The sequence below is a fragment of the Petaurus breviceps genome, unplaced genomic scaffold (assembly GCF_028583685.1).
Source record: "Petaurus breviceps papuanus isolate PSGF00001 unplaced genomic scaffold, PetGlider_PUasm1.0 183, whole genome shotgun sequence".
NCBI lineage: Eukaryota > Metazoa > Chordata > Mammalia > Diprotodontia > Petauridae > Petaurus > Petaurus breviceps.
Window position 1 is genome coordinate 21307266 of NW_027185791.1, and position 22814 is coordinate 21330079.

The 22814-nt window shown below is 41.4% G+C and overlaps 1 protein-coding gene across 1 annotated transcript in view; it reads left to right on the forward strand.

The window, feature by feature from the left end:
* Window positions 1–21554, forward strand: part of ERCC6L2 (ERCC excision repair 6 like 2) — a 186402-nt gene extending 164848 nt beyond the window's left edge. Inside the window, exon 19 of the mRNA XM_069088013.1 lies at window positions 21128–21554. Within this exon, the coding sequence (XP_068944114.1) occupies window positions 21128–21146 (19 nt within the window). The 3' untranslated portion in view covers window positions 21147–21554. The remainder of the gene's footprint in view (window positions 1–21127) is intronic.
* The last annotated feature ends 1260 nt before the right edge of the window (window positions 21555–22814 follow it).

Consider the following 22814-nt stretch of genomic DNA (forward strand, 5'->3'; position numbering starts at 1 on the left):
CAGCAGAAATTTGTACTCAATTACAGACACAATGTATGTGTGTTGACCAACTTTGATAGACTGGACTCTTCTCAGCAATGCAGTGATATAAGTCAACCCCAAAAGACTCATGATGGAGAGAAATGTGTGTGTCCAGAGAAAGAACTAGAAAGAACTGAGACGGAAGCAAAATATCTGATCTTTTTCCTTTTCTTGTTTGGTTTTATGTCCTCTTTACGATTTTTCATTCCATCTGATACAATTTGTCTTTATAACCCGACTAATGTATAATGTGAAAGTATTTACAGATCCTATACTTGACTATATGCCGCCATGGGGGGAGGGGGACAAAATGTGAAACTCAAGGAATTGTGCAATTGAATCCTGTAAACTAAAAGGAAACAAACATTTTTTAAAAACATTATTTATTGTTTTGCTAGTAACACTATTTTTTTTTTACAAATTTTGTGAGTTCCAACCCTCTGGTAACAAAAACAATACTAAACCTTGTACTGAGAATGTCTACTGACTGGTTGGAAAACTTCTGGTAAAAAATTTAAAAAAAAGTTGTTTCTTCCTAAAAAAAAAAAAATGCCCTCTCTTCTTTTCCCTATCTTGACCCCTTGTTGAACCAACTCAACTCTACACTATCCTCCCCATTGATTTCTTTATCCCCTGATCCTGTTGTCAGTTTTGTCTTGCCAAGTCCAGACAGGATTGTTCTCATCATGTCTCTTTTTTTCTCCTTTTCCTGTGCTCCTAAAAGGAACTGTTAAAATGATGAAATAATGCTAACTGGGCTTATTGCAGACTTATTGTTATATAAACCTAACTGGGCCCTCACAAGGCACATATTCTCTTCTTCTCTAATTGGTTTGCTGACCCACTCTCCACAAGGGGCTCTTCCAGACCTAATCTCTCCTCAAGCTTCCCACTTAAACTCCTCTCCCCATTCTCTCAGGTGGGGACCTCACGTTATATCTCACTGAAAAAAGTGAGTCCATTCACCACGAGCTTCCTCTCCTCTCCTCCTCTTCATCTCACACCTTTCTGCATTATCTCCTCTTTTACTCCAGTCTCAGATGAAGAGGTGGCCAACCCTTGATCCCATTCCTTCCTGTCTTCCCCAGCAGATTTCCCCCACTATCATCTTCTCTTCTGTGTGTGTCTCTCTCTGTCTCTCTGTCTCTGTCCATCTCTTTCTCTCTCTCCAGTCTTTATCTACTGTCTACATCTCTGCCGCACTATGTCCAAAACAAAACTCATGGCTCTCCCCCCCACCCAAAAAAAAAAATCCCTTCCTAATTCTCCTGTTATTGTCTAGGGCACCAAGTTCACTTATGGTGGTGTCCTCGTTGACTCTTTAGTCTTATTACCTCGCCTATCTGTTGTCAGATATTATTTCTACCTCTGTAGCATCTGTTTTTATAGTCTTTTGTCTCCACTCATACAGTCACAACTCTGGTTCAGGGACTCATCACCTCTTACCTGCACCATTGCAATTGTCTTCTAATTGTTCTCCCTACCTCAAGTCTCCTCCCACTCCAATCTATTCTTCACTCATCTACCAAGGTGTTTTTTCTAATAGGTGTGACCATGTCACTCCCCTACCTAATAAAGTCCAGTGACTCCCTATTACCACAAGAATGAAATATAAGTTCCTGTTTGGGGCATTTAAATCTTTTCATAATCTGGGCCCTTCCTCCATTTCTGATCTTCTTATGCCTTACTCCCCTCCCCACTGTTAATTCCAATATTACATAAGCTGTTTATAAAAATAAGAAAAGAAGGGCTCCTTCCAAATACTTCCTATCATACAGATATGGCCCTAGGAGGAAGAAAAAAAATCAGAAACCAGTATCTCTAATGAACATTGATGCAAAAACATTAAATAAAATATTAGAAAGAGGCTACAAGATATTTAAAAGAATATACATTATGACTATGTTGGACTTAAGTATGAATTCAGGGTTGGTTCAATATAAGGAAACTATGAACATAAAGGACCATATTAATAACAAAAATAATTGTAAAATACATAGCAATAGATTCTGAAAAGGCTATTGACAAAAACCAACACCCATTTATGTTTTAAGAAGAACAGCTTTAGAAGGCACAAGAATAAGTGGACCTTTCCTTGAAATGATAAATATAATCTATCTTGTGCCATGAGCTAACATTATATGTAATGAAGAAATAATAAAGGTAAAGCAAGATTGATCGTTATCACAAGTATTTGCTTGCTATAGTTCTACAAATACTAGCTATAGGAATACAATAAGAAAAAGGAATTGTGAGAATAAACATAGGAAAAGAGGAAACAAAATTATCATTTTTGCAGGTCATATGATTTCCTATCTAAAGAACCCAAAAGAATCAGCTAAAAATTGAAATATATAATAAATTTAACAAAGTTACAGAACATAAGATAATCCATAAATCAAGTCATTCTTGTATGTCTCCAATAAAACCCAGTAGGAAGAGATGGAAAGAGAAAGTTCATTTAAAATAACTGCATATTGGGGCAGTTAGGTGGCACAGTAAATAGAGCACCGGCCCTGGAGTCAGGAGGACCTGAGTTCATATCTGGCCTCAGACACTTAACACAAAAGTAGCCGTGTGACCTTGGGCAAGTCACAACCCCAACTGCCCTCCAAAAAGCAAAAAAAAAATTAATAATAACTGCATAATGTATAAAATATATGGAAATCTCTCTATCAATATCATAATTATGAACTATATAAATACAACTATAAAATGCTCTCGTTACAAATAAAACTAGTCTAAACAATTGGAGAAATATTAATTAATCATGGATAGGTAATAGGAATATTATAAACATTACAATGCTACCTAAATTACTTTTCTCATTCAGTGCCATCCCAATGAGATTAAAGGATTATTTTATAGAGCTAAAATAAAAATTAATGAAATTCATCTGGAGGAACAAAAGGTCAAGAATCTCAAAGGCAATAATGAAAAAAGTAGGAAGGAGGCTTAGAAGTAGCACTTCTCAAAATATAACACAAAACAACAATCATCAGAAGCATTTGATAACTGGTTTCAAAATTGAGAGGCCAATCAGTGAAATAGTTTAGGGAAATAATATACAGAAGCAAATGACCACAGTAACATAGTGTTTGATAAATCTAAAGACCCCAGCTAGTAAAGGCTTATTATTTGATTTTTTTTTTTAAAGCAGTCGGGTTAAGTAACTTGCTCAAGGTTACACGGCAAGTTATTTCTGGGTGTGGTGCTAAATGTCTGAGCCCGGATTTGATCCCAGGTCATCCCAATACTGGAGCTGGTGCTCTTACTCGCTGAGCCACCTGGCCGCCCCAAAATTCTTTTTTTTTTTTTTGGAGGGCAATTGGGGTTAAGTAACTTGCCCAAGGTTACATGGCTATTTGTGTGTGTGTGTGTGTGGGTGTTAAGTGTCTGAGGCTGGAACCAAACTCGGGTCCTCCTGACTCTGGGGCCAGTGCTTTACTCACTGCACCACCTAGCCACCCCTGATTTTTTTTTTTTAATGCTAGAAAAAAGTGGCTATCAGTCTGGAAGAAATTCGATTTAAACCAGTGCCTCACACCATGTACTAAAATATGCTCCAAGTGGATGAACGATTTTCATATAAAGAGTCACATCATGAAGAAATTAGAGGAGCAAAGAAGAAATTTCCATTTGGATATATAAATAGGGAAAGAGAAGGACTAGAAAAGATCACAGAAGATACATTAGAATATTTTTACTACATAAAATTTTAGATTTTTGCAGAAATCTAATACAGTTAAAATGAAAATGGAAAGCTAATTGGGAGAAGATCTTTAAATCAAGTTTCTGGGATAAAGATGTCATTTTTAAGATATATAAGGAACTATTTGAAATTTATAAGAACAAGCTCCATTTCCCATTTTATAAAGGGTCAAAGGACAGGTTAGTTAGTTTTATTGGACTTTTTATTATTTCTTATAAGGGATGGCTCCCTGGAAGGAAGAATAGGGAATGATACAATAAGAAATGAAGATTTTGTAAAATAACTATTTTTCTTTCTAAAAAGGCATCTGCTGTGGCTAAAAAGATGAGTCATAATGACGCCTCCCTGAACATAGGCTTAGACTTAGAACTCATCATTGGGCACATATTTGAAACTTTTCTTGGTTGGGAATATCTACTCAAAAGTTCAACCTCTTAGCATTGCCTTTGAGAACTCAGGGTCACCTCTCCATGATGATAAGGGATCATTGAGGCCTTTCTAATGCATTATGAATGTTGAAATTTGCCTTCGAAAAACTATCCATTGATGCAAATTGTGACAGACACATCTGGCCTGAGCAGCCAAAATTTCCCTCCCCTCCCTCCTCCTATAATCTAAGGAGCATTAGACTATGTGAGTAAGGGAGGTGCCGCTTGCCTCACTGAGACTTATGCTCACCTCCCTTGATTTAAAATATGCACACACACAGTGGGGTGTGTGTGAGTGTGTGTGTGGGTGTGGGTATGGGTGTAGGTGTGGGTGTGTGTGTATTCAGGCAGGGTCTTGTCCTCAAATATCCATCTGGTTCCTTAAAAGGCATGAGGCCTTTTGCTTCCAAAATCTAGCTCTAGGCTTTTTATGCCTTCCCAATAATTTTTAAAACATTTCAAAAATGAGCTTTTATGAAGCAGTAAAACTAAAATGAGCCAGATTCTTCTAGTGCTCAAACAGCTCACTGAAAGCATGCAATGCACTTTGGGAAATCCTATTAACTCTTTCAGGTCTTTGAGAATTCAGGTGCCCTCCAACAGGACCCTACCCTATGGGGAACACATGTGACAAAACACCTCTGTCCTAAGAAGAGTGTCAGCAGATCCCATGATCTTGTTTATTGTTTCTGGCACAGGGAGCAAAGGAAGAGAGGTTAAGGGAGAGGTGTGGCAGAATTGTCCCGTCTGTGGATGATCGGGCCCTCTACTTCTGACCCTCTTCATTCAAGCAGCTAGCCTTCACTGATTCCACTACTTAATTAGTAAACTGTTTTGCTTGGCCACAGAACGTAGAGCTAGAAGCAGTAGGTAGAAATGGTGCAGATATAGATTTAGTCTTGATATACAGTAGCACTTAATTCAAAAGTAATATGGAATACCTCTGTAAGTCTACACTAGATAACTACTTATTGAAGCTATGAAGAGGAATTATATTCTAATTTAACTTGAACCAGATGACCAATAAGGTGCTTTAAAAAAAATTACATTGAGATCAGAGTGAATGGTAAGAGTTTGAATCTACCAGAGTAGGTCCAAGTAACATGAACCAAAGATTGATGGGAGATCCTAGAGGGAGAGTGCAGGAGTAATAGGAAAAAGTTGTAGTGCTGGGTGTGTTTATAAGAATTCCACCCTCTGCTGATGATACCCTTGGCACTTAAGTCCTTGTATGACAGTCTGTCATCAAAGTCTTTCCAAATCTCCTTCATCTATAAGAGTTTGAAAACTGCTAACATAGAATTAGAAAACGGCGGCTAGCGCCCTGCCATGATGAGACAGTAAAGCAGGACTATTAGATATGCTATCACTCACCTTACTTGATAGAGTAGCCATTCTGTTCTTGGATTCAACAGGAGAAAAAGAGATGTTCTTAGCTCCCGCTTTTGGAGAATGTGCTAGGGTATCATGACATCCACTTTCTAAGTGAGGAAACTAATCAGAAAAGCTGAGTTGATTTACCCAACTTCATAAATGTTGAGATTTATATAATCATAAATTAAGAGCCTGAAGAGATCTTTGTGGTCATATAGTCCAACTCCCTTTTTGACAGATGAAGAAACTGAGACCCAGAGACGCTAAGTGGCCTTTGCAAGGTCACACAGGAAGTTACCAAATATCAGACCATGGATTTAGTTAGCGTCTTAGATTTTCAGTACTTTAAAAGATCTGTGCTTTCTGCCATGTGGCTATGCGCTGCCCCAAATGTGGCAATTGTGACCCTCCACACCTCAGGAAAGCTAATGTCTCCACCTGGAAAGACACCATTTGAGTCCTAGAAAGGACATGCCCCAGAGACATTGCAGCATTGGCAGGTGATTCAAGTGGAGAACATTCCAAGGGAAAAGCTTTTGATCTGGTGGGTGGTCTGAAATCTGAAAACCTTGATGTCACAATATTGGAATGCTTGGAAAAGCTAGAGAAACAGTTTGGCATTGTGCAGAATTTGCAGCAAACTTGGCATAAATTCATCAACATAGTCCAGCACAAAGAGGAGAATCGCTTTGAGTTCATTAGCGGTATGCGGAGGGCTTGTACTTCGGGGCCTAGAAAGCAAGGAAGTTTTGAAGTCAGATGATATAGGCAGTTTTAGTAAGCGTGAAGTGATAGGTAGCAAGTAGTCATTGCTAGGGGGTAACTTAGTGAATTTAGAGTAGAGAAAATGCTAATTAGATACAATGAGCTGATCAACAAGCTACAGTTATTTGAGCAAGAATCTGTTTTCTTAAAGGGAGAATCTAGCCAAAATGAGACCCCCAAATACCTATTAAAACATTATCCAAGACACTTTCAAGTATCGTATCAGCGGCAGAAACAAAGTGAGAGTCCACTCTCTGGTTTCAAAGATCTCAAGTCAGTAGCTCAAGGAAATTCTCCTAAGAAATTGAACAATGGGCAAAACCACTACTCTCAGAGGAACGGAGAATTGTAGGAGCAGAGGTCACAGCAGCCTGAGCCAAGAACAGTAGCAGCAACAACCACAAAGGAAGTGCTGTCTGTTGTTGTCACTGTACTCTGTGGAAAGAGGTTCGGATCTGGAGTGAGATGGCTTTGCTCAGAGCCCTCACTCTACTCTTAGCTGCCTCAGTGGCAGTGGGTGAGTCACACTCAAGCCTGTCTCAGCCTCATTTGCTTATCGGTAAAATGAGGGGGGTGAAAATAGATGAGCTCTGTGGTCCCTTGGAGTTCTAAACCTATGATCCTGTAAGATAAATGTGTATTCTGGATGCGCTCAAAATCCCACAGTAAAATGTCTGGCAGGAGCTGCTACGGTAGCTGGCAGACAGCCTCAGGGGAGTAGTTCTTAATGTCATCCAATAGTCAAATCAATATTCCAAAGAAATCTTGGTATCAACTAAGAATGACCTTTGGGTTCCCTAATTGCTCACCTCCCAATTCAAACCTGGCCCCAATTTTCTCAGGCTAGAAATATCCTTTACTCCCCCCAGTCTCTAATCTCTAGTATCTATTGACTTCAATCAGAATCTGACTGCAGCAAATTTAAGACCAAATTTCCAAGCCCCTGCCAGTGGTAGGTTCAGCTATGATAGATTCAAAGACTTACGCAAACTTTATGAACTCGGTTCTGATTGAAAGAGAGAACACCCAAGAATTCCCAAGCCACCTTGATAAGAAATGAAACAAGTGACGGACAGACCAATGACCAAAAAACAAAGCTTTTACAGATCCAAACTGGAAAATATTGTGAGGTATATAATGTAATATAACATAGTATCGTGAAATGTGACACAATGATACAGCACAATATGATGGATATCTTCCTAAATAGTACTAAGCTCTGCATAACAGGTGGCACAGTAGAGAGAGCACTGACTTCAGAGCCAGGAAGACCCAAGTTCGAATCTTGTCTTGGGCACTAATCTCGGACACGTCACACACTCTCAGCCCCAGTTTTCTCATATACAAGATGAGGGAGTTGGACTCAGGGGTCTCTCAGGGTCCATTTTGGCTCCTCCTTATGATCCTGTAACCCAGCCATCATGTGGAACCAAAGGAAGGTAATTTTCTCCTTCCAGTAATGCTAGTACATTCTGATCTATTACTAGGGAGGAAACAGATTGATCGTGCCCTCTGCCACAGCAGGCCCCATGATGGTTGGGGCCAATCAAATGGTGCTGTCTTTTTCCTACATCCTCCTCAACTAATCATTCTGATTTAGAGTTCTGATCCAAATAATCTCTCTTTTTCCTGCTGCCAATCCCAAACTCTGATCTTGATCTACTTCAGTCCTCCCCCTCCCAAGTCCCTTTCCTTTTTCTACCTTCCCTCTTCACGGTGCTCTTGAGAATCCCAGTCCATTGTGAATAAACTTCCCTTCCCCCTAGACCTCTTTCTCTTACACTCTTTTCATCTGGTCCTCATAGGCAGCTCTTCCTTCAGGAAATGGCCACTGTCTCCAGTTTGGAGCACTCATGCTTTCATGTACCCTTGACACAATGGGAGAGGATAAGGAATAGCTGATCCTTTGATCCTCACTTCACTTCCAGACCCTGCCTCTGCTTGCATCATTAGTGATCTCTCTTCTCTTGAGGATCATCACTATATACAGTGGTCCTTCATCTTCTTAGGGTGTTACTACCTCACCTTCCCCCCAAATGTGGCCAACAAACAAGATAAAATAGTAAGACTAATACAAGGAGTCAACTTTTTGAACCTTATTGGCATTATTGCAATTGATGGGGGGTAAGACCTATTACTGACTACAGCACAGAAAGGATATTTTATTAAAAATAAACAGGCAAGGTAAACTGAACTGGGTTTGAGGATTAGTACTGCATATAATATGATATGCCCATGAGGAAAGCTAGGAATGAGATGTGGGAAGCATGGTGAAGGCATTTGGGTAGAGATTATCGGGTCAAAGGATTATACATAGAGTTGGCAGGGACTTTAGAAGCCACATAGTTCAACCTCCTTATTTTACAAATGAGGACACCAAAGTTCCAAGAGGTGAGAAAACACTCAAAATCACACAGGCTCACTAAAGCCAAGATTTAACTCAGGTGTTCTGACTCCAAACCTAGCATATTTTCCACTACGTCACTCTAATCCACGAAGGCAGAAAAAGAAGTGATATTGTCATAAGAGTATATATACTATATTAGCTTAGACAGAAAGAGGAATTAGATGAAAAGTCTGGAATCACAAATCACAACGCAGACATTAGAGGCATGATATAGTAGTCATGAGGGAACATCAGTTATCTAAACATCTGCTGGTGTGTTCTCTCTGCCAAAAGCAAAGCAGTTAATAATTTGTTTAGAGATACAAATTTTCCTTTAAGGATTGCTTTGGCTGCATACCAAAAGTGTTTGTGTGTTATATCACTGTTGTCATTTTCTTTGATGCAATTATCTATTGTTTCAGTGATTTGTACTTTGAACTACTGATTTCTTCAAGATTAAATTATTTAGTATCCATCTAAGTTTGAAAGCTTTCTTCAAAGAACTTTTATTGACTTTATTACATTGTGGTCAGTTAAAAATGTATTTTCTATTTCCATTTCTCTACATTTATCGATGAGGTTTTTATTCCCTAATACATGATCAATTGTCATCTAGGTCCTATACACAGGTAAGAAATATGTATACTCCTTTTTATTCCCCTTCATTAATTTCTAGATATGTATCATATCTAACATCTCTAAAATTCAATTCAAGTTTTTAACTTATTTCTCATTTACTTTTTTGTTAGATTTGCCTGGGTCTAAAAGAGCCGCCCACAATTGTTATAGATTTGCTGTCTAATTTTTCTGCAACTTGATTAATTTTTTTCTTTAAGTACGTAGATGCTATGACATTCAGTACATATGTATTAAATATTGCTATTAATTCGTTGTTTGTGGTACCTTTAAAGCATAATGTACTTTTCCCGTTTATGTCTTTAAACATGTCTATATCTATTGCTGCATTATCTAAAATCATAATTGCTATTTCTAAGTTTGATTAAGGCATAATAAATTCACCTCTAGCCCCTCATTTTAACTCTGTGTTCCCCTTTATATTTCAAGTGTGTTATTGGTGAATAACACATTATTAGATTCTGCTTTCTTATCCATTCTGCTAAGCATTTCTGCTTTGCAGGTGACTTCATCCTGTTTATGTTCATAATTATGACTGTTAATTATGTTTTCCCTTCACCTTGTCCTCTTATACTTCCCCTCCCTTTGCCCCTGACCTATGTTCCTCTTTTCAAAGAAGGCCATCAAAGAGATGTAATAAATACTAATGACAGATAATTGAAGGGAGTCTCTCCTTGTTACAGCCTCTCTTCTCTTCCCTTCATCCAGATCCTAATCAATGGTTCTTGCTCATCCTTTATTTTCTTTTAATTTCTCTTAATCCCTCTTACATTCTACCCTACGAATTGGACATTTATTTTGCTTATGATTATTCTCTCCCTGATACTACAACTAATCTCTCTTAAGCCCTTCTCTCCCTGATCCCTATACCTGGCTATTTCCCTGTGGTGCTTGATGTATACCAAACTCGTGTGTGTGTGTGTGTGTGTGTGTGTGTGTGTGTGTGTTCAACCTTTCTTTGTCTGGTTCAGGTAGAAGGGAGGTCCGAGACATGCCTGTTGCCCCATTCCCAGCTTCCTGACTATATACTGATGAAAGGCAGCGTGGCAGAGTAGATAAAGTCCTGGTGTTGGATTCAGGAAGACCTGCATTCAAGTTCTGCCTCAGGCTTTTACTAAATGTGTTCAAGTTATTTAACCTCTCTGTTGACCCAGTTCCCTTATTTGTAAAATGAGAAGGTTGGAATCAAGGCCTCTGAGGTCCCTTCTAGGTCAAAATCTATGATCCTATGACCTTTTCACTCAACTCAACTATGAGAAACAGTGAGCTCAACTCCTTCCTCCATCTGTATTTTCTTCCCTTTTTTTCTGCTTTTAAGAAGAAAGGAGATAAGGATTGATTAAGCACCTACTATGTACCTGTATACTATGTGTTGTGCTAAACACTTCACAGATATTTCATTTGATTCTTCCAACAATGCTGGAAGGTATTGTTACCCTCATTGTTGTAATGGGAATGGGAATTTGAAGATCTTCCCTGCCCCTTAATGGACTTGGGGGGAGTGTGAAGACCTCCCCAACTGGGAAGATACTCTCTGTCCCCTGAGAGGGTGAATGTGGTCACATGGAGCCTGTGGTGGGGGGAGTTTGCTGAGGAGAAGCAGAGCCCACAGGGAATCTGGGTCTGATCAAGTCTGACAGTTGAAGACAGTTGGGGATGGAGGAGCTCAGGCAAAGAGATAGAGGGTTTTGTGAGTAAATATTGCTCTTGTATTGGTTTATGGGAAGGCTGAAGGATGCTGTGGCTCTCAGCATTATTATGGTTTCTAAATATCTTTGGTACTTCGGCTTCCTGGTTTGGGGATTCAGTTTTATGTTGTCTAAATAAATCTTTCAGCTTTATCCTCTGTCTGGAGAGTCTGGCATGTGTTGTGATCCAGCGTCATGTGCTAGTTATAGCCACGGTTTCTGTCCTGATTGTGGGCTCTGTAAATATCGCATTGGCGCTACAGTTGTACAGCTGAGTACAGAGTAAGTGGCCCTGGGCCCAGTGTGCTATCTATCGCGTCACCTTACCGCCTCTAAGACCATCAAAGCAGAGCAAAAGTGCCACGAGGGATCTGACAGCACACGGTTATCTTTCTCCCCCAGTAAGCAGTTTATCATTGCTTGGCCCCTTCCAGTTGCTCAATTGTATTTACGCCTTTTTAGATTTCTCTTGATTTCACGTTTTATATATAATTTTAATTTTTTCATGAGGAAATTAGTAGAGAACTGAAACCCTCCCTTCCAACAATGACTTGCAGAGGGGAAGTAGCATTAAAGTCATCATCAAAGACATCAGAATACAGAAAGAAGTAGGCCAAAAACATCACAAGAGTGGGAAATGATGGGTGGCTGGGCCAAGTGCTGCCCTGGGAACCATGGAATGTGAAAGATGGAAACAACCCCGGAAAAATGCCCGAGCACATGGAGGGGAACCTTGACAAAAATCATACAAGCATAAGAAACCTTAAAACCATACCCGGGCCCATGGGTGGAACAAAGAATCGGGCACAAGAAGACAAGGGGTGCCCTCTGCCCCTTGGGTGTCCTCTGCCTCTGTGTAGCACTCCTACTCAGGGTAAATGAGGGAGTGGAAAGCCGAAGTCCACTGAAGAGGGCTCTGATAAAAAGGGGAGGGGCATAAGCATTTCTTGATGTTCACAACAACCATGGGAGTTAATGCTATTATTATTCCCATTTTACAGTTGAGGAAACTGAGACAGAGAGAGGTTAAATGACTTGCTAAGGGTCAGACAGCTAGTAAGTATCTGAGGTGGGATTTGAACTCAGGTCTTCCTTGATTCCAGGTCCATCAGCTGCCACACCTAAGGAATGGTCTCTCTTCATTCTGTTGAGGGCAGGGAAAGATCAGTCACTGGAAAAGCAACATGTAGAGTGTGCATTCAGCACTCAAAGAGAACCTGGAAGTCTGATTGTCACTCTTGAGTAATACAAAATAAGAAAGATACTGCCTTTACTGTTCATAATTGTTCATTCATTTATTCAACAAAAGTTTATAAAGTGCCTAAAAAAAAAAAAAAACCTGGGTTTCTCTTCTCTTAATTCCTTTGACCCTAAAAGTCAGAACCAAAGAGACTCCACCTTGGGCACCTCAGAAGCCAATATCTTAAAGTCAGTGATGTGAAAGGCTAGATTTTTTTTTTACTTAACTTCAGAAGGTGAGAATAATTAACAGTTGCAACAACAAAAAAGTAGATTTTTGCCTCTGTAGAAGGAGGGACCTCTGATCAACCCACAAGTGGAAGGGGCTGCCTGACAGGTCGTGAGCTCCCCATGACTGCATGTTGGACATAAGATGATCACTTTGGTGAGGATATTGAATTCTTGGTTGTAGAGATGATTCCTATATGGGATGGTTAAGATCATCTCTGAATCCCTTTCTGCCCCAAAGAGTATAGGGAGCTAGTAAGGGGCCATCTAACGCTGCTTTCTGACTTGTCTGTGAATTATTCACACCCTACATTCAAGAAACATTACCTGGCAGAGGTCATCAGTTCAAATGCAGGAAATATAGAGTGTCCAGGACCAGCAAGGGCAGTTGCCACAGGGAGCAGCCTCTGTCTCTGGCATGGAAATACTAGCATCGCAAGGGGTCATCAAAGGAGCCAGAGGCTTTGGGCTGACAGTGGAAACATTTATTCTCTTACCACTTTCATGTAGTCTTTCATCCCTTCATTAGCCATCCATTCATGCAAGAGCTCATGCTTCCATCCCTCAGCTCTTTCCCTTCCCTTCCATAATCAGAACAGGGCTCTCTGTCTCCTTAAGACTTGCAGTGTTTTCTTCACCACCATTCTGGGAGCCAGTTAGTTCATTATTAACACTGTTTTACATGTGAGGAAGCTGGGGCACAGTGAGGCAACTGACTCCAGCCCCTTCCTTTCTCTAATCTGCATGAAGAACATGAGGATCAGCGTTTCTAAAAATGAAGCAAAGGACTACCGTAGATAGTGAACAAGAATGTAAGTGCCTACTATGTGCTGGCACTTCTCTCGGTATTGGTGGTTCAACAACCTAAACGCGACAGCCCCTCATTTTTTTCTGTCGAATATGGGATAAGGTTCTCAGCTCAGAGGGTCAGGGTGGGAGAAGTCATGGGAGACTTGAGGAGGGATGAACAGATTTGGAAGAGCTCCCGTGGAGAGAGGAATAGTGAGGTGACAAGGCAGGTATAGAAGAATTGCCTCACTGCAGTGAGGGCCCAGTGACATAAATTCGTAGTGGACCCAGTCAGAATGGCTGCATGATTTTGTTCATGTAGGAGCGAGTGGTGAGTGGTGGCAGTGATCCAAGGCTGAGGCTTGGCAGGGTGAAATGATAAGCTGACTAGAGATTCAAGAGAGGAGTTGAATTCAGACTATGGAGTTTAAATTGTGGAATTCAAAATGTGGAGTTGAACTGGTTCACCAAGGAGTAAAGATGGGGAAAGAGAAGGTGACTAGTGCAGGGAAGATGGCCTGGGAGAGAATGAGGGGTCAAGGAACGAGAGGTCATGGTAAGAGTAGGGGAAGGTAAGGGAAGGTTTAGAGAGATTAAAAAGTCGATACATTATGGCCAGATAAAGGGATTTCAGAACGCTTGACCATGGCGGTGGTAGGTACATTTGCAGGTGATGACAAGATCAAGGGTGTGACTACCTTTGTGCGTGGCTGAGATAACAGGAAGGAGGAGCTCATGAGAAGTGAGTAGGCTGAGGAGATGAGTAGTTAGTATGTGTCTGAAGGAAGGTCAGCACCTGTCTTAAAGGTCCCTAGTACCAGACTAGGAATTGAGGAAGAGAGAAGCCTTGTGACCATGTACCAGAGCCATTGAAGAAGGCAGGGAACTGGGGGTAAATAGACAACAGCCCCTAAGATTTTGCTGAGGTGGTATTTATGAATACCATGAATCTCAAAGGAGAAGAGGTTCTCAAGTGACAGAGGTAGGAGAATAACGTGAAAGAGGCAAGGAAAATTCTAAGTCCCCCACCTCAACCAGTGACCCAAGGAGAATGATTAAAGGCAAAACCAGCACTAGAAAGGAAGACTTTCTCATCAGGAAAAGTTGGGACCCCAAGTCTAAATACTCTACATATCTCCAGCTAGACCCCTTGTTTTGAAATCATTATTATCAATCAAAACGGGCTTGGCAAATGGAGAGCCAACTGGGAGTCAGGAAGACCTGAGTTCAAGGTTCCACAGGAACTGGTGGAAGAGTCATTGACCAAGGCTCCTGGAGGTAGCAAGGCCTCCTCTTGCCGAAGGGGAGATGCTTTATCCCACCCCGACTACACCGCCCCACATAAGAGGCTGGCTTCTCCACAGCAATGCTTCTCTTAACAGCATAGGTTGATGAAATAGGCCAGTCAGTGACGTTCTCTTCCATTAGCTCTGGCAGCTGAGAACGCGGCCATTTCACTGATGCTTGTTTGTTTGTCTTCCTGTTTGTTCTGTCATTTTGTCTCCCACCAACTACCGGGTATATCTGTGACAATTTATACTAAAGTAGTTCTGCTGTTTTGATTCTGATAATGAGGAGAGGGAGTCATTTTCTCCATCACTAAAGTAGCATAGAGACAGACATCAGAGCGTAAGAAATGGAAAATGACTTACTTTTACCTTTAAGCAATTAAAACCAGCAAAGCTTTCTCTAGAAACTGGGAGTTGGGGGCAGGGGAGGGGAGAGGAGGCCTGACACAAATTTTGAAAGCAGTATCTCTTGGACAGAAAGATCCCACAGTGAAACAATAGCCTGGGGAACAGTTAAGTGATAAAAGATGTTGCTATTCACCTCTAAAATACTATTGTCCTACCACAAATGTTCCCCAGTACTTAATTACCTGTAACAACGTCCATTCCTCCCTAACCCCTCCCCACCGCATGTAAGTCCCATCTTGAGTTCTGTAGGCTCCCAGCTGGTTTAAAAATGTCAACAGTGAAACTTTCCACTTATCAAGAAATTTCTGTTTGTCCATTTTAGAAAGCAGTCTGGAAGGCATGGGCCGAATCTCCTGCCCAATCATGAGCACCAAAGGACTCCACAGTTCAGTGACTAGAATGCTGGAAACCTATGTATGTGTCCAGGCATGACCGCAGCCAGATAAATCAAACCTTTAGTGGGTGAAAGTGCCTGTGTACCCTAAAAGTAATTTATTTGTTTATTCGCCTAATTATCATATTAATTTATTTGTGTAAACCCACTAGTCATCAGCCTTCCACAGAAACCAAAAGCAAATGTGTATAAGGTAGGATTTATTCTCAGGCATAATTTCCAGTTAGCATCTGACATATTATACCTGAGAGGATGGCATCAAACCATAAATAATTCCACATTTCATCTGGGGATCAGATGCTATGTCTAATAAACATTTTTCATCTCTTATGAGGCTGGAAACCAAGCCTGCTGGAAAAAAAAAAGGAACCCAGGCTACAAGGAAGCTACAGCCCCTCCCTCCTTTGCATCCATTGTAAAATAAAAATAAATGCTTCCCCCCCCCCCAATTCCTTTGAAAGCTACAGTGATCATTTAGATAGATTAGGAAATCATTTTTGGCTTTAGGCAAGTGGTTCAAATCCAGGTGCACAGTGCATGATCTCAGGCCAGTGCCACACAGGAAATGAGCAGGTTTTACCAGCAGGATTAGTGGGAAGGAAACAAAGAGAGAGATGGAGGAATTCAGCCTGATTTCTTGGCAGAGGTGTAGGGAGGAAGAATGGAGTGGCTTCCCAAGGCATGTCTCCACAGGGCTGCAGGGAGCAGAGAGACCTGTCAGACTCCCAACGGCCTTGGAGGCAGAAGCAGAAGCCTTCATGGTGGTCATCACACAGACTCTTTCACGGAAATCAACCCACAGATGAAGGGCTCCCTTGTCTCTGGAGAGATTTATGTGTATGCAGTTCCAAACTCTCCACTTTCAGAGTTGCCAACCCTACTCTCCCTTTGGTCACTGGGAAACAAAACAGAAACCTGGCCCCATAAAGCCTCAGTTCTCTCAGGTTGAAAGAAAAAGAGTCAGTCTTCAAAAGCTTTAAATGGGAGGCCTTGAAGTCACCGCCAGCTGACCGCTTGTCTTCCCCGCTGGTTTCGTCAGTCCCACCATCACACGTTCTTCTTATTCCGAATGAACCTAACTGAAAAAGAGTATCCTTGTCCTCCCCGGTGCTTCTGCACAGGCAGCTCTAAAATTCCCAGTCATCTGCAATGAGATCATTGCAAAATGGACGGATTTCATAACTTCCTACCTTATTAATGCTACCCCTAAAAATGATGGGCAGAGTCTAAGGGACCGCACAGGAAGATTCCCTCGTTCATAGATTTATTTGAAACAGGAACCAGTGAATTGGACAGAAACCCTGAGTTTGTATAAATTTGGGGCCAGCCTGGTGGAGTAGCTGAGCAGGTCCTGACCACATCCATTAGTTGCCTGTGGTTTTAAGGGTAGTTCCCCACCAGGTCTGTAGGGTCACAATTTTGAAGTGTACAGAAAGGCAGATGCCTCCGGGAGAGATAAGAAATGAAATCACTATCAATCAGTCGATCACCAAGCTTTGATTACTTCTCTATCCATTTTCCCTGACACACCCCCACACCTCACTGTTTTCCATCACATTTTCAAACCTTGGCTTCTGTCAATCCCAGCTGAAATCCCGCTTTCCCTGGGAAGCTCCGCCCAGTCCTCCTTGATTCTAGGGCCTTCCCTCTGTTGATCATTTCCAGTTTATCCTCCATATAGTTTTTCATACATATTTGTTTTAGTTTTTCCTCCTCTGTTAGACTTTGAGCTCCTTCAGAATAACGGCTCTTTATTTTTTAGCCTCTCTTTGTATGCCCAGCATTTAGCAAATGCCTGGCACGTAGTAGGCCCTTAGTAACAGCATCTGAACATAAACGTGATGGGACCGATGTCATGTAGAAACTGAGCTCAACTATGAGCCTGATCTCTGCCCTGGGCGAAAGAATCCCTGAGCACCCTCAGGTGCAGATGAAGCAAAGAAGCCATGTCCGAATCCTTTTTGCAGCCTCCCAAGGAATGAAAAAGCCTCTCCTGCACCACATGCCCACACAGCTGGACCCAAGGACAGAATGGCTACCTAGGTACTGTGGTGTCCCCCAGGCACTACCCTCCCACTTCTGATGCTGATCCCCAAAGCAAACTCTCTAATATCCTCCAAGTGAAGAGACTGTTTCAGTCCAGCAAGCCGATGGCACGTGTGCGTGTAGCCGGCCCTCACTTTACAGGAATGGGGGAAAGCCTTTGAAGCGACCCGGAAGCAGGAGGCGGGATGCAGCAAGCAGGAGGTTCAACTGCAATGTTTTTTTTTTTGAAGATTGCAGCATCTTCCCCTGAGGATTATAAAACACAACCAACCAAGATGTCCCCAGAATGGAAGGAACAATGGGGAGATCCATGGTGAGTAGAAACAGGCTACCGTTTATGGACTGTACGCAAAACGACTGACATGCAGTTCATGAAAGAGATACACGACTGGAAGAGATGGGCCAGTCATGGATCTTGTGCAAGCAATGACAATGGATAGTCCAAGTGCTTCAGAGATACCAATATAATGTCAAGAGGCCTAGAGAAAGGTCTTCCACCCATTCGATGGGCCCCTAGTGAAGCAAAGGCAAGAGGACGTGGAAAAGGGTGGTATGAGATGAAATGGCTATCGGTGCATTAGGATTTGCTCTGCTGAAGACTGGACCAACATTGCTGATCTCCAGACCCATTGATGTAATGCGGTATTTAATTCGTTATTATTAGCAGACACTAATCTTATCTGCCCAACTAGATGGGTAAGTTTCTGGAACTTGGGACCATACCTTATATTCAATACTGAGCACACAGTGATTAATCATCACTGACTGACTGATACATGGATTACGACCTCATCACTGCCTTTGTATAGACGTTAGTTATTATTGACAATCTTGTGAGCTCTTCTCTAAATAATGTTTTTAAATACATAAAATGAAATACATTGGATTATGAGGCAAAATGACTATATCAAAATATATCCATATATTTTAAAAATCTTCACAGACTTCAGGTTAAAAGCTCCTGTCCATAGATTGGAACAGAGCCCCGTGTTCTCTTCTGGGAGTGGTTTTTTCCCGACCAGACCTGCCTAGGGTTGTTTTTGTTGTCATGGGCTCATGTCAGCCATGTCTGACACTTTGTGACCCCATTGGGGTTTTCTTGGTAAAGATGCCGGAGGGGTGTGCCATTTCCTTCTCCGACTCTTTTTATAAATGAGGAAACTGTGGCAACCAGAGTGAAATGACTTGCCCACAGTCACATAGCTAGTAAGTGACTGAGGCCAGATTTGAACTCAGGAAGATGAGTCTTCCTGACTCCAGGTCTGGCATTCTGTCAACTGAATCACCTAACTGCCTTTACTTAGGGACCTTCCAGGGAAGAGCTTTCTCTATCATGCACAAGAATCTTCTTACAATCTTGAAGTGTTGCCTAGGGCTCTGAGGGGTTAATGGTGGCTTTCCCAGGTTCACCTGGTCAGTAAGCAGAACTTGAATCCAGGTCTCGCTGGCCCTGGGGCCAGGTTTCATTCACTTTGCAACACTATCTCTCACTTTTTAATATATTATTTATCGATTCTATTGTGCCTTTGGAAACAAGAAGAGGAGACATTGACGGCTCTCTCTCTCTCTCATCTCCCTTCCCCAACGATTTTCATCTCTACCATTTCCCCTGCCTTTTTCAGATTTCCTAGTTTCAGGCGCTGGCAAAGTCAAGATTATATTGGCTCTTCAACCTTGTCTCTGCCCTCTGACAATAGTATGCCAACTAGGAGGAAGAGAAACAGTGGGCATAGGAGAGCCAGCCTCAGAGCCCTGAAGGCCCCTGGATTTAAGTCTTGCCTCTGGTTCGCAGTAGGTCTGTGACTGTGGGCAGAGGACACCTAGCCTCCCAACGCTCTACACTGGCAGGGAAGGGGCTGACCCTCCTGGAGAGAAGGCATTTCCTCACTAGGGAGTTCCTCATGAGAGTGAAATTGCTGACCCAGACCCTGTCCCAGTCATTGCTATAAAAAGCTATAGGGGCACATATTTGTGGGAATGGCTCCGCCATTCTGCTCACCATTCTTTTACTCTCCCTCCTTCCTGTCCCAACGTGTGTTACCAGTTGCTTTTGTCCCCAGAACATCTCTCCTCTTGGTCTTTTCTTTATTATTGCTGTAGCCGCCACACTGGTTAACGTACACATGACCGTTATACAGCTACACTCATATAAGTCTTCCTTTGCTGTCCCTGGGGCCGTTGCAGTAACACATTACTTGCTCTCTTCACCTTTAACCATTTTACACACAGCTTCCAAATGAACAATCCCAATGGCCAGCTCTGATCACATTTGACAACTTTCAGATTTTCCCCATTTCCACTCTGAACTCAAGCCGGCACTGCATTCAAAGCCCTTCATAATTGAATTTCAATCTACTTTCTCATGGTATTATTAGCTTACATACTGTATTGGAATCTGTGCTCTGGCCTCATTCTCGGGACCCCACTGGCTCTGTGTCTCCCTTTAAGCTATACCTTCTACATGAAGTCTTTCCTAATCCTCCAGTTACTGGTATCTCCCTCACGCCCACTGCCTCGTATTTATTCTCATCATGTCTAGGCTGTGTGTGTTTGTAGATGGACTTATTATCTGCTCTGTTGGAATGTAGGCTCCTTAAGCATCAGAATTGTTTCATACTTTGTATTTCTATCCCCAGGACCTAGTGAAGCACTTGACCCATAGTAGGTACTTAATAAATGCTTTCTGATGGATTGAAATAGGAAACTCCTCGTGAGAAAGCTCTCTCTACTGATGCAGATCAGCATCTGCTCTACAATTTATAGTCATAGAATTGCCAAGGGGGCACTGGGAGATGAAACAGCTTGCCCAGAATCATGTGACCAGCATGTGCCCCAAGCAGAAATTCAGCCCGGGTTTTCCTGACTCCAGATCTTCCTCCCTACCATTAGGCTACATGGCCTCTCTGAGCTCACAGAGCCAACAAAGAACAGTGTAAAACGCATCTTCAAAGTGGCGGATGACTAGCAAACGAGGCAGATGGGGTGGCTACAAGGGATAACAAACAGCTCCTCATTGGCTCTCTACGCTGTGGCAGGCCCTTAGCACACGGACTCATCCTGGTGGATCATTTACAAGAGGCTATACCTAAGACTCGCGGGGTTAGAGGTGTGATTGGATTACAGTCGAGGGCGTGCTGGAACCAGCTCACACCAACTCGTGACAGCCAATAATGTAATTTTTGGTGTGAGCATTTGCACCTTAGAAACTGGCAAATGCTATAAATCCGGACTTTATTATTTTGTTGATGGTCTAGACTTAATAAAGCGATGGAGAAAATGTCAATAATGCAGATTAAACTTTATTGTTCCTACATTTTGGTGGGGGGAGAGTTGATTATTAAACATGCCCCGGTTTGCAATCTGTACTATTGGAAGGGGTATCTTCCAAGAGCCTTCTGAATAACTATGCATTAATAATATGTTTGTTTTTTAGCTTCTAGAGCCCAGGCCCTTTGATGGGGCTCAACCATTTGGATGAGATAATGAATATTGTGCCTTTATGTTGTTTCTTGAACTTCTCTGTCCACCCACTCTGTCTCCTGTCCAATGTAACAACAACATATAGTCAATCACGTTGGCATTCCAGAATCACACACTGGCAAGATTTGCCGAGAAGAGACTTTAAAAGTGCAGTGCTAGAAACTCTATTTATCAAACTGAAGAAGTAAAAAGGACATCATTATAATGCGTTTGGATGTTAATTCTTATTCCTTTGTTTTTGCAGGTGTTTAATGTTAAAATAAGTCAACTGTAAGCTGCATAATAAATGGATGCCAGCTTGAATCCTGGAAGGATTTGGTTTGCTTGAGGGAAGTTGTTTATGCTAAGGGCTGTGTGTGTGTTTGCCTCTTACATAGCTTGATTTATATTATACAGAGTTGTGTCCATCATCTAGACGCTGCTGTAAACAAGACAATCTGTGTCTACATGGAGTGAGCCCTGTGCCAATAATGTTAAATAAATACAAGCACAACTTTAGGTTTACATTGTCTGAAGTAATGCTCACAACTGTTCCTAGTGGTGCCATCTGTTTGCCCCTTTTCTACCTCCCACCCACCCAACTAAGAATGTGGAAGTTCTTGGGGTTGACCCTGTCTGGAAAGGACCGGAACAAAGAGAAATTCGTATGAAATATACCAGGACTTATATTATTTCATGTGGTTTGTGCATTTAAAAAACTCATCAAATTAATATTGACTTCTTTCTTTCCAAATACCCATCTTCCTCCCTTCCCCTCCAAAGTGTGTTTGGGGGAGACACCTCCCAGGGCAGGTTTTTCTATCCCTAGGACCTAGTACAGCTCTATCTATATTTGCAGGTCACAGAGCTAATTTATGAACATCGCTTTTGTATTATATAATATATCATAACAATGTCTATGAAACCAGAGAAAAGAAGAATGCTGCTGCTAAATGGAAGGAAAACTCCTAGGTGTTTCTTGGAGAGGCAAACACAGGAGTTGACCAAGTAGGTTTTATCATATGCCCAAGGCAACAAAAACACATTATTTTATGTGATATTCAGTCATCACTCAAGTGCAATGCTAATTAGCATTTGCAAAAAGAATACCATGAAAATATTTTCAACTTATATACTAACCTCCACTGCTGAAGATAAAGATAAAGTGGTAGAGAAATTCTAGAAAGAACTTGATAAGACCCTCCAAATTAAATCAATATACAGTCAGATACTTGCTGACTTTTATGTAATTTGATGTAAAATTGGAAAAAGCTGATGATGAGAACTATATAGGAAAATGTGGTTTAAGATGAAGGCACAAAAGAAGACAAACATTTGGATATTACATAGAAGCAATCTCTATCATGAAAGCTTTCTTTGAGAAAAGAATTGGCCGGATGTGGAAGCACTAAATAATATCATGAAGAATAAAATGTATGTTATTTTGACAGAAAAATACAAGTTGTTGATATAGTAATTATTCCTGAATCGACTGCCTATGTAGATAGATGATCAATTAAACTAAGCTCAGAATTAGTTATTTAAAAAAAAAAAAAATCAAGGACAATAATAAGAAATTGATACAAATTTATGATACATACAAATGATCACTGAAATATTTAAACAGTGGGAAATGGACAATAGAAATGACATCAACATCAAGAAAGAAAAAACTTTCCAAAGTTATGGCTATTTAAAAGTAGAATGAGATGCCTTGGGAAACAGGCCCCCGCAATCACAGCAATCACCACATGGCGATTAGGTGACCATTACACAGTAGAGGGGAATCCTGTTCAGGCACAAGTTAGACTAAATAACCTCCATGATTCTTTCCAACTCCCAGGTTCTATGAACAAGATGAGATCCCTGTTAGGCATGGTTGATCATGATTTAAAACTTCTTTGGAAGAGAGAGATGTTAAGGCCCAAGTATGGCTGTAGTTCCACTGTAAT